Source organism: Hyla sarda, chromosome 11, assembly GCF_029499605.1.
Source record: "Hyla sarda isolate aHylSar1 chromosome 11, aHylSar1.hap1, whole genome shotgun sequence".
Lineage (NCBI taxonomy): Eukaryota > Metazoa > Chordata > Amphibia > Anura > Hylidae > Hyla > Hyla sarda.
In genome coordinates this window covers 103295613-103308293 of record NC_079199.1, presented here as the reverse complement: position 1 = coordinate 103308293, position 12681 = coordinate 103295613, and the positions used below count along the sequence as shown (strand labels likewise).

The following is a 12681-nucleotide window of genomic DNA, read 5'->3' as shown; positions in this document are numbered from 1 at the left end:
AAAACACTGATCTATACTATATACTACTATATAGTCCAACATGCTGGGAGTTGTAGTTTTGTAACAGCTGGAGGCACTCCTGGTTAGAAAACACTGATCTATACTATATGCTACTATACAGTCCAACATGCTGGGAGTTGTAGTTTTGCAACAGCTGGAGGCACCCCTGGTTAGAAAACACTGATCTATACTATATGCTACTATACAGTCCAACATGCTGGGAGTTGTAGTTTTGCAACAGCTGTAGGCACCCTGGTTGGGAAACACTGACCTATACTATATACTACTATATAGTCCAACATGCTGGGAGTTGTAGTTTTGCAACAGCTGGAGGCACCCCTGGTTAGAAAACACTGATCTATACTATATACTACTATATTGTCCAACATGCTGGGAGTTGTAGTTTTGCAACAGCTGGAGGCACCCCTGGTTGGGAAACACTGATCTATACTATATACTACTATATAGTCCAACATGCTGGGAGTTGTAGTTTTGCAACAGCTGGAGGCACCCCTGGTTAGAAAACACTGATCTATACTATATACTACTATATAGTCCAACATGCTGGGAGTTGTAGTTTTGCAACAGCTGGAGGTACCCCTGGTTAGAAAACACTGACCTATACTATATACTACTATATTGTCCAACATGCTGGGAGTTGTAGTTTTGCAACAGCTGGAGGCACCCCTGGTTGGGAAACACTGATCTATACTATATACTACTATATAGTCCAACATGCTGGGAGTTGTAGTTTTGCAACAGCTGGAGGCACCCCTGGTTAGAAAACACTGATCTATACTATATACTACTATATAGTCCAACATGCTGGGAGTTGTAGTTTTGCAACAGCTGGAGGCACCCCTGGTTAGAAAACACTGACCTATACTATATACTACTATATAGTCCAACATGCTGGGAGTTGTAGTTTTGCAACAGCTGGAGGCACCCCTGGTTAGAAAACACTGATCTATACTATATACTACTATATAGTCCAACATGCTGGGAGTTGTAGTTTTGCAACAGCTGGAGGCACCCCTGGTTAGAAAACACTGACCTATACTATATACTACTATATTGTCCAACATGCTGGGAGTTGTAGTTTTGCAACAGCTGGAGGCACCCCTGGTTGGGAAACACTGATCTATACTATATACTACTATATAGTCCAACATGCTGGGAGTTGTAGTTTTGCAACAGCTGGAGGCACCCCTGGTTAGAAAACACTGATCTATATTATATACTACTATATAGTCCAACATGCTGGGAGTTGTAGTTTTGTAACAGCTGGAGGCACCCCTGGTTGGGAAACACTGATCTATACTATATACTACTATATAGTCCAACATGCTGGGAGTTGTAGTTTTGTAACAGCTGGAGGCACCCCTGGTTAGAAAACACTGACCTATACCATATACTACTATACAGTCCAACATGCTGGGAGTTGTAGTTTTCGTTTGGGGCAGCTGCTGTATCAGGGCTTGCTGGGAGTTGTAGTTAGTAACTCACTGCAACTTTGTAGTTTAATACAAAAAAGTGATCAAAAAGTCCCATCGAAACAAAAATGATCCTGTTAAAAGCTACAGATCGTGGCGCAAAAAATGACCCTCATACAGGCCCCGTATAAGGAGAAAGAAAAAAGTTATAGGGGTCAGAATAGGACAAAATTTCCCCTGTATATGTGTATCCTGTGATGTCACGCATATATAATTAGTTATGCAAATTAGCATGGCCGGAATTTTTTTTTTGCAAGAAAAGATGGCGACCCTATCTGCATGGGTCAAGAAACGTGGTCAGCTTCCATTTTTGAGGCGTTCCTGACGTGTGGCACAAAATGTGATGTGAATGAGGCCCTAAAGGAGACACCAGGTCCTGTGGGTACAGCGAAGTGTTATGGGGCATGAGGGGCAGTCACATGACATATAACTGCACCTAAAGGGGAGCAGTCGCCCATAGCAACCAATCAGATTCCAGCTTTCAGTTTCAGAGGCCTTTCTAATAATGAAGACTGGATTGGTTGCTATGGGCGACTGCTCCACTGTACAGGGTCTCCCCTATATGTAATGGAGTCTGTGGAGGGGAGAACACTGGGGTCACATGACCCGCTTCAGACACTCACCACAAAACCGCCTTGTGCGTCCGGGGTCAGCGACATCCCGAAATGCATGTTACTCATCTGCTTGGAGACATTCCGGAGAGCGAGGTCACCTTCAGCGGGTTCACAGCCAGCGATGATGGTGATGATGAGGGTGATGATGAGGGTGATGATGAGGGTGAGGGTGATGATGGTGATGATGATGATGGTGATGATGAGGGTGATGATGATGATGATGATGATGATGATGGTGGTGAGGATGATGATGATGATGATGGTGATGGTGATGATGATGATGATGGTGGTGAGGAGGATGGTGATGATGATGATGGTGGGTTATGGGTGATGGTGATGATGATGATATGGAAGGGGATGAGAAATGGAAATTAGTGATAAATGACACACTGAACCTTATGGAATGTATTATATCTGTTACAGGGAAAGCTGGGTGACTACAAAGATGGCTGCCATATCAGTGTACAGCAGGAGAACTACTCACCCAGGTTAATCTTGGTACATGAGGAATTACTGTCGGCTCCTACTGTACATCTATATACATCTCCCTGCCGGCTGCCATTAGATCCGGCCCACGGCGCCCCCACCAGGATCCTGAGGAAAGACACAAAATGACTGGACGTCAGCGGCTTCACATGATGGGGATGTAGTCCTGAGCAACGAGCAGACAGTATCACACATGATGGGGATGTAGTCCTGAGCAACGAGCAGACAGTATCACACATGATGGGGATGTAGTCCTGAGCAACGAGCAGACAGTATCACACATGATGGGGGATGTAGTCCTGAGCCTCCATATAACGGACTGGGATCAGCAGCTCACAAGTCACAATCACACATGATAGGATTAGATACACAGCTCAGCAGACAGTATCACACATGATAGGATTAGATACACAGCTCAGCAGACAGTATCACACATGATGGGATTAGATACAGCTCAGCAGACAGTATCACACATGATACGATTAGATACACAGCTCAGCAGACAGTATCACACATGATACGATTAGATACACAGCTCAGCAGACTGTATCACACATGATAGGATTAGATACACAGCTCCGCAGACAGTATCACACATGATAGGATTGGATACACAGCTCAGCAGACAGTATCACACATGATAGGATTAGATACACAGCTCAGCAGACAGTATCACACATGATAGGATTAGATACACAGCTCAGCAGACAGTATCACACATGATAGGATTGGATATACAGCTCAGCATACAGTATCACACATGATAGGATTAGATACACAGCTCAGCAGACAGTATCACACATGATAGGATTGGATACACAGCTCAGCAGACAGTATCACACATGATAGGATTGGATACACAGCTCAGCAGACAGTATCACACATGATAGGATTAGATACACAGCTCAGCAGACAGTATCACACATGATAGGATTAGATACACAGCTCAGCAGACAGTATCACACTGATAGGATTAGATACACAGCTCAGCAGACAGTATCACACATGATAGGATTAGATACACAGCTCAGCAGACAGTATCACACATGATAGGATTAGATACACAGCTCAGCAACCAGTATCACACATGATAGGATTAGATACACAGCTCAGCAGACAGTATCACACTGATAGGATTAGATACACAGCTCAGCAGACAGTATCACACTGATAGGATTAGATACACAGCTCAGCAGACAGTATCACACATGATAGGATTAGATACAGCAGACAGTATCACACATGATAGGATTAGATACAGCAGCCAGTATCACACATGACAGGATTAGATACACAGCTCAGCAGACAGTATCACACATGATAGGATTAGATACAGCAGACAGTATCACACATGATAGGATTAGATACAGCAGCCAGTATCACACATGTTGGGCCCCGGGGGGACACGTGTAGGTGTTCCTCTTCCTGCAGGATAACATGCGGCTGGGATTCTCATTTCTCAGAGAGGAAGATGGAGAAAACAGCAACAAGGACCGGACACGAGGAGAAGATCCTTAAAGGGACAGGACATTATTAATGTATTATAAGGGGCTCGTAATACACAGCAAGGACCAGAGAGACCCCCGCCCCAGGGCCTGCTACTGGAGAACTATCTATCTCATATCCATCTATCTATCTCATATCTATCTATCTCATATCTATCTATCTATCTCATATCTATCTATCTCATATCCATCTATCTATCTCATATCTATCTATCTCATATCTATCTATCTATCTCATATCTATCTATCTATCTATCTATCTATCTCATATCTATCTATCCATCTATCTATCTATCTATCTCATATCTATCTATCTATCTATCTCATATCTATCTATCCATCTATCTATCTATCTCATATCTATCTATCTCATATCTATCTCATATCTATCTATCTCATATCTATCTATCTATCTATCTATCTCATATCTATCTATCTATCTATCTCATATCTATCTATCTATCTATCTCATATCTATCTATCTATCTCATATCTATCTATCTCATATATATCTATATCTATCTATCTATCTCATATCTATCTCATATCTATCTCATATCTATCTATCTATCTCATATCTATCTATCTCATATATATCTATATCTATCTATCTATCTCATATCTATCTATCTATCTCATATCTATCTATCTATCTCATACCTATCTATCTCATATCTATCTATCTATCTATCTCATATCTATATATCTATCTATCTATCTCATATCTATCTATCTCATATCTATCTATCTATCTATCTATCTATCTCATATCTATCTATCTATCTATCTCATATCTATCTATCTATCTCCTATCTATCTCATATCTATCTATCTATCTATCTATCTATCTCATATCTATCTATCTATCTCATATCTATCTATCTATCTATCTATCTCATATCGATCTATCTATCTCATATCGATCTATCTATCTATCTATCTCCTATCTATCTCATATCTATCTATCTCATATCTATCTATCTATCTCATATCTATCTCATATCTATCTATCTATCTATCTATCTCATATCGATCTATCTATCTATCTCATATCGATCTATCTATCTATCTATCTATCTATCCCATATCTATCTATCTATCCCATATCTATCTATCTATCTCATATCTATCTATCTATCTATCTATCTATGTATCTATCTCATATCTATCTATCCAGCTCATATCTATCTATCTATATATCTCATATCTATCTATCTATCTATCTATCTATCTCATATCTATCTATCTATCTATCTATTCTTATCTATCTATCCCATATCTATCTATCTATCTATCTCATATTTATCTATCTCATATCTCATATCTATCTATCTATCTCATATCTATCTATCTATCTATCTATCTATCTATCTCATATCTATCTATCTATCTATCTATCTATCTCATATCTATCTATCTATCCTCTGTGGGTCACGTGTTGCGGTTCTCACGGTTCGGCCCCATTAGCCGCCATCTGGATAAGATATATAAAGGGCCCCTCCGCCTACCTGGGGCGATCGGACGAATGTAACCGGACCCAGAAAAGTACAATATCAGACGGGTGTATACAGGATGCCCCCCCCCCCCCCCCCCCGCTGCCTATGGGGGGCTCCTACCATGTGACCCCATTAACCCTTCCCCATCTGGATCTCATTGAGGCTTCGCTCCCGTAAAGAACAGGATTTTCCTAAGATGATTCACTTTACAGGAGAAAACTGAGACGTGTTTGTCATCTATGGGGGCGACATGTGACGGCATCACCAGCCCATAGACGTGCCGGCTCCTTATACATCATGGCATTGCTCTAGATCAGTGGTTCCCAACCAGGGTGCCTCCAGCTGTTGCACAACTACAACTCCCAGCATGCCTGGACAGCCAACGGCAGCTGTGACATGTAGTGTTCCTACTGGAGTCAGGTGACTGGTCCCAGTACTCACCATTTCTCACCGTCCACTTCATGCTGGAGAACTTTGTATCCAAACTGAGCGTCTTCAGGACCTCGGAAAAGCTGGGGCCTCTTAGCGTCAATGTTAAATGAGATAACAAAACCTTCAAGAGAGGAAACAATAAGTCAGTCATCTCCAATATGTGTGATACAGTCTGCTGAGCTGTGTATCTAAGCCTATCATGTGTGATACAGTCTGCTGAGCTGTGTATCTAATCCTATCATGTGTGATACAGTCTGCTGAGCTGTGTATCTAATCCTATCCTGTGTGATACTGTCTGCTGAGCTGTGTATCTAATCCTATCATGTGTGATACTGTCTGCTGGGCTGTGTATCTAATCCTATCATGTGTGATACTGTCTGCTGAGCTGTGTATCTAATCCTATCATGTGTGATACTGTCTGCTGGGCTGTGTATCTAATCCTATCATGTGTGATACTGTCTGCTGGGCTGTGTATCTAATCCCATCATGTGTGATACTGTCTGCTGAGCTGTGTATCTAATCCCATCATGTGTGATACTGTCTCCTGAGGTGTGTATCTAATCCCATCATGTGTGATACTGTCTCCTGAGGTGTGTATCACAGCATAGATGTAAACAATGACATTAACTAATCCTCAACACTGATGTAAAATGGAGACATTATCCAGTATATTCTTATATGAAGGACATACCTGAGCCCACACACCAACGCCAAGGGACCTAACACTAACCTACCTGAGCCCACACACCAACACCAAGGGGCCTAACACTAACCTACCTGTGCATGATAAGCAAAACCAGGAACCAAATTACAGCAGCATTAGGTCCGACTTGTAGACTGCTCCCCATTTACCTGCAGTGTGGCTGAGCACACATATAATGGGAGGGGGAGACAGGCTACAAGCCCCACCCTGGGTGGCTAATATATTGCTGGCCTCACAGGTAGGTTAGTGTTAGGTCCCTTGGTGTGTGGGCTCAGGTAGGTTAGTGTTAGGTCCCTTGGTGAGTGAGCTCAGGTGGGTTAGTGTTAGGTCCCTTGGTGTGTGGGCTCAGGTAGGTTAGTGTTAGGTCCCTTGGTGTGTGGGCTCAGGTAGGTTAGTGTTAGGTCCCTTGGTGTGTGGGCTCAGGTAGGTTAGTGTTAGGTCCCTTGGTGTGTGGGCTCAGGTAGGTTAGTGTTAGGTCCCTTGGTGTGTGGGCTCAGGTAGGTTAGTGTTAGGTCCCTTGGTGTGTGGGCTCAGGTAGGTTAGTGTTAGGTCCCTTGGTGTGTGGGCTCAGGTAGGTTAGTGTTAGGTCCCTTGGTGTGTGGGCTCAGGTAGGTTAGTGTTAGGTCCCTTGGTGTGTGGGCTCAGGTAGGTTAGTGTTAGGTCCCTTGGTGTGTGGGCTCAGGTAGGTTAGTGTTAGGTCCCTTGGTGTGTGGGCTCAGGTAGGTTAGTGTTAGGTCCCTTGGTGTGTGGGCTCAGGTAGGTTAGTGTTAGGTCCCTTGGCGTTGGTGTGTGGGCTCAGGTAGGTTAGTGTTAGGTCCCTTGGTGTGTGGGCTCAGGTAGGTTAGTGTTAGGTCCCTTGGTGTGTGGGCTCAGGTAGGTTAGTGTTAGGTTCCTTGGTGTGTGGGCTCAGGTAGGTTAGTGTTAGGTTCCTTGGTGTGTGGGCTCAGGTAGGTTAGTGTTAGGTCCCTTGGTGTGTGGGCTCAGGTAGGTTAGTGTTAGGCCCCTTGGTGTGCGGACTCAGGTAGGTTAGTGTTAGGCCCCTTGGTGTGCGGGCTCAGGTAGGTTAGTGTTAGGCCCCTTGGTGTGCGGGCTCAGGTAGGTTAGTGTTAGGCCCCTTGGTGTGCGGGCTCAGGTAGGTTAGTGTTAGGCCCCTTGGTGTGTGGGCTCAGGTAGGTTAGTGTTAGGCCCCTTGGTGTGTGGGCTCAGGTAGGTTAGTGTTAGGTCCCTTGGTGTGTGGGCTCAGGTAGGTTAGTGTTAGGTCCCTTGGCGTTGGTGTGTGGGCTCAGGTAGGTTAGTGTTAGGTCCCTTGGTGTGTGGGCTCAGGTAGGTTAGTGTTAGGTCCCTTTGTGTTGGTGTGTGGGCTCAGGTAGGTTAGTGTTAGGTCCCTTGGTGTTGGTGTGTGGGCTCAGGTAGGTTAGTGTTAGGTCCCTTGGTGTGTGGGCTCAGGTAGGTTAGTGTTAGGTCCCTTGACGTTGGTGTGTGGGCTCAGGTAGGTTAGTGTTAGGTCCCTTGGTGTGTGGGCTCAGGTAGGTTAGTGTTAGGTCCCTTTGTGTTGGTGTGTGGGCTCAGGTAGGTTAGTGTTAGGTCCCTTGGTATTGGTGTGTGGGCTCAGGTAGGTTAGTGTTAGGTCCCTTGGTGTTGGTGTGTGGGCTCAGGTAGGTTAGTGTTAGGTCCCTTGGTGTTGGTGTGTGGGCTCAGGTAGGTTAGTGTTAGGTCCCTTGGTGTGTGGGCTCAGGTAGGTTAGTGTTAGGTCCCTTGGTGTGTGGGCTCAGGTAGGTTAGTGTTAGGCCCCTTGGTGTGCGGGCTCAGGTAGGTTAGTGTTAGGTCCCTTGGCGTGTGGGCTCAGGTAGGTTAGTGTTAGGTCCCTTGGCGTGTGGGCTCAGGTAGGTTAGTGCTAGGCCCCTTGGTGTGCGGGCTCAGGTAGGTTAGTGTTAGGCCCCTTGGTGTGTGGGCTCAGGTAGGTTAGTGTTAGGCCCCTTGGTGTGTGGGCTCAGGTAGGTTAGTGTTAGGCCCCTTGGTGTGCGGGCTCAGGTAGGTTAGTGTTAGGCCCCTTGGTGTGTGGGCTCAGGTAGGTTAGTGTTAGGTCCCTTGGTGTGCGGGCTCAGGTAGGTTAGTGTTAGGCCCCTTGGTGTGTGGGCTCAGGTAGGTTAGTGTTAGGCCCCTTGGTGTGGGGGCTCAGGTAAGTTAGTGTTAGGCCCCTTGGTGTGCGGACTCAGGTAGGTTAGTGTTAGGCCCCTTGGTGTGCGGGCTCAGGTAGGTTAGTGTTAGGCCCCTTGGTGTGCGGGCTCAGGTAGGTTAGTGTTAGGCCCCTTGGTGTGTGGGCTCAGGTAGGTTAGTGTTAGGCCCCTTGGTGTGTGGGCTCAGGTAGGTGAGTGTTAGGTCCCTTGGTGTGTGGGCTCAGGTAGGTTAGTGTTAGGTCCCTTGGTGTGTGGGCTCAGGTAGGTTAGTGTTAGGTCCCTTGGTGTGTGGGCTCAGGTAGGTTAGTGTTAGGTCCCTTGGTGTGTGGGCTCAGGTAGGTTAGTGTTAGGTCCCTTGGTGTGTGGGCTCAGGTAGGTTAGTGTTAGGTCCCTTGGTGTGTGGGCTCAGGTAGGTTAGTGTTAGTTCCCTTGGCGTTGGTGTGTGGGCTCAGGTAGGTTAGTGTTAGGTCCCTTGGTGTGTGGGCTCAGGTAGGTTAGTGTTAGGTCCCTTTGTGTTGGTGTGTGGGCTCAGGTAGGTTAGTGTTAGGTCCCTTGGTGTGTGGGCTCAGGTAGGTTAGTGTTAGGTTCCTTGGTGTTGGTGTGTGGGCTCAGGTAGGTTAGTGTTAGGTCCCTTGGTGTTGGTGTGTGGGCTCAGGTAGGTTAGTGTTAGGTCCCTTGGTGTTGGTGTGTGGGCTCAGGTAGGTTAGTGTTAGGTCCCTTGGTGTTGGGGTGTGGGCTCAGGTAGGTTAGTGTTAGGTCCCTTGGTGTGTGGGTTCAGGTAGGTTAGTGTTAGGTCCCTTGTTGTGCGGGCTCAGGTAGGTTAGTGTTAGGCCCCTTGGTGTGTGGGCTCAGGTAGGTTAGTGTTAGGTCCCTTGGTGTGCGGGCTCAGGTAGGTTAGTGTTAGGTCCCTTGGTGTGCGGGCTCAGGTAGGTTAGTGTTAGGTCCCTTGGTGTGTGGGCTCAGGTAGGTTAGTGTTAGGTCCCTTGGTGTGTGGGCTCAGGTAGGTTAGTGTTAGGCCCCTTGGTGTTGGTGTGTGGGCTCAGGTAGGTTAGTGTTAGGCCCCTTGGTGTGTGGGCTCAGGTAGGTTAGTGTTAGGTCCCTTGGTGTGCAGGCTCAGGTAGGTTAGTGTTAGGTCCCTTGGTGTGTGGGCTCAGGTAGGTCCTTCATATAAGGATACACTGGATAATGTCTCCAGTTTACATCAGTGTTGAGGATTAGTCATATGTTACTGTTACATCTACCACAGTAGTGACCTATATTGTGTCCACAAGTGCAGGACCCCCACCCCAGCCAAGGTGACCGAACAACTGCACTTGGGGGGAGGACCGCCGGCCATTTCAGACCACGTCAAGTATCATGTGTGATACTGTCTGCTGAGCTGTGTATCTAATCCTATCATGTGTGATACTGTCTGCTGAGCTGTGTATCTAATCCTATCATGTGTGATACTGTCTGCTGAGCTGTGTATCTAATCCTATCATGTGTGATACTGTCTGCTGAGCTGTGTATCTAATCCTATCATGTGTGATACTGTCTGCTGAGCTGTGTATCTAATCCTATCATGTGTGATACTGTCTGCTGAGCTGTGTATCTAATTCTATCATGTGTGATACTGTCTGCTGAGCTGTGTATCTAATTCTATCATGTGTGATACTGTCTGCTGAGCTGTGTATCTAATTCTATCATGTGTGATACTGTCTGCTGAGCTGTGTATCTAATTCTATCATGTGTGATACTGTCTGCTGAGCTGTGTATCTAATCCTATCATGTGTGATACTGTCTGCTGAGCTGTGTATCTAATTCTATCATGTGTGATACTGTCTGCTGAGCTGTGTATCTAATCCTATCATGTATGATACTGTCTGCTGAGCTGTGTACATGGTGTAGTCTCGCTGGGCACAGGGGGTGATGCTGTGTGTACGGGGTGTAGTCTCGCACGGTACAGGGGGTGACGCTGTGTGTACTGGGTGTAGTCTCGTACAGTACAGGGGGTGACGCTGTGTGTACGGGGTGTAGTCTCGCTGGGCACAGTGGGTGACGCTGTGTGTACGGGGTGTAGTCTCGCACGGTACAGGGGGTGACGCTGTGTGTACTGGGTGTAGTCTCGTACAGTACAGGGGGTGACGCTGTGTGTACGGGGTGTAGTCTCGCTGGGCACAGTGGGTGACGCTGTGTGTACGGGGTGTAGTCTCGTACGGTACAGGTGGTGACGCTGTGTGTACGGGGTGTAGTCTCGCTGGGCACAGGTGGTGACGCTGTGTGTACGGGGTGTAGTCTCGCCCGGTACAGGGGGTGACGCTGTGTGTACGGGGTGTAGTCTCGCTGGGCACAGGGGGTGACGCTGTGTGTACTGGGTGTAGTCTCGCACGGTACAGGGGGTGACGCTGTGTGTACGGGGTGTAGTCTCGCCCGGCACAGGTGGTGACGCTGTGTGTACATGGTGTAGTCTCGCTGGGCACAGGGGGTGACGCTGTGTGTACTGGGTGTAGTCTCGCACGGTACAGGGGGTGACGCTGTGTGTACGGGGTGTAGTCTCGCTGGGCACAGTGGGTGATGCTGTGTGTACGGGGTGTAGTCTCGCTGGGCACAGGGGGTGACGCTGTGTGTACGGGGTGTAGTCTCGCACGGCACAGGGGGTGATGCTGTGTGTACGGGGTGTAGTGTCGCTGGGCACAGGGGGTGACGCTGTGTGTACATGGTGTAGTCTCGCTGGGCACAGTGGGTGATGCTGTGTGTACGGGGTGTAGTCTCGCTGGGCACAGGGGGTGGCGCTGTGTGTACGGGGTGTAGTCTCGCACGGCACAGGGAGTGACGCTGTGTGTACGGGGTGCAGTCTCGCTGGGCACAGGGGGTGACGCTGTGTGTACGGGGTGTAGTCTCGCTGGGCACAGGGGGTGAAGCTGTGTGTACGGGGTGTAGTCTCGCTGGGCACAGGGGGTGACGCTGTGTGTACGGGGTGTAGTCTCGCACGGCACAGGGGGTGACGCTGTGTGTACGGGGTGTAGTCTCGCACGGCACAGGGGGCGACGCTGTGTGTACAGGGTGTAGTCTCGCTGGGCACAGGGGGTGACGCTGTGTGTACGGGGTGTAGTCTCGTACGGTACAGGTGGTGACGCTGTGTGTACGGGGTGTAGTCTCGCTGGGCACAGGGGGTGACGCTGTGTGTACGGGGTGTAGTCTCGTACAGTACAGGGGGTGACGCTGTGTGTACGGGGTGTAGTCTCGTACAGTACAGTGGGTGACGCAGTGTGTACGGGGTGTAGTCTCGCTGGGCACAGGGGGTGACGCTGTGTGTACGGGGTGTAGTCTCGCACGGCACAGGGGGTGACGCTGTGTGTACGGGGTGTAGTCTCGCACGGCACAGGGGGCGACGCTGTGTGTACAGGGTGTAGTCTCGCTGGGCACAGGGGGTGACGCTGTGTGTACGGGGTGTAGTCTCGCCCGGTACAGGGGGTGACGCTGTGTGTACGGGGTGTAGTCTCGTACGGTACAGGTGGTGACGCTGTGTGTACGGGGTGTAGTCTCGCTGGGCACAGGGGGTGACGGTGTGTGTACGGGGTATAGTCTCGTAACAGTACAGGGGGTGACGCTGTGTGTACGGGGTGTAGTCTCGTACAGTACAGTGGGTGACGCAGTGTGTACGGGGTGTAGTCTCGCTGGGCACAGGGGGTGACGCTGTGTGTACGGGGTGTAGTCTCGCATGGTACAACGGGTGACGCTGTGTGTACGGGGTGTAGTCTCGCCCGGCACCAGCTGCTGTACACTAGTGATGTCA

At 48.2% G+C, this 12681-nt stretch overlaps 1 protein-coding gene across 3 annotated transcripts in view; it reads right to left on the bottom strand.

The window, feature by feature from the left end:
• The window catches only part of ITGA10 (integrin subunit alpha 10), a 52679-nt gene that overhangs the window by 38462 nt on the left and 1536 nt on the right, over nt 1-12681 (bottom strand). The window contains exons 2-4 of one of the 3 annotated variants that reach the window (XM_056545260.1): nt 6036-6147; nt 2592-2701; nt 2117-2205 (exon numbers count right to left, since the gene is read on the bottom strand). In XM_056545260.1, the coding sequence (XP_056401235.1) occupies nt 2117-2205; nt 2592-2701; nt 6036-6147 (311 nt within the window). Of the gene's footprint in view, nt 1-1402; nt 1871-2116; nt 2206-2591; nt 2702-6035; nt 6148-12681 lie in introns of those variants that run through there. The other 2 variants (XM_056545263.1, XM_056545261.1) reach the window with 2 other exon arrangements.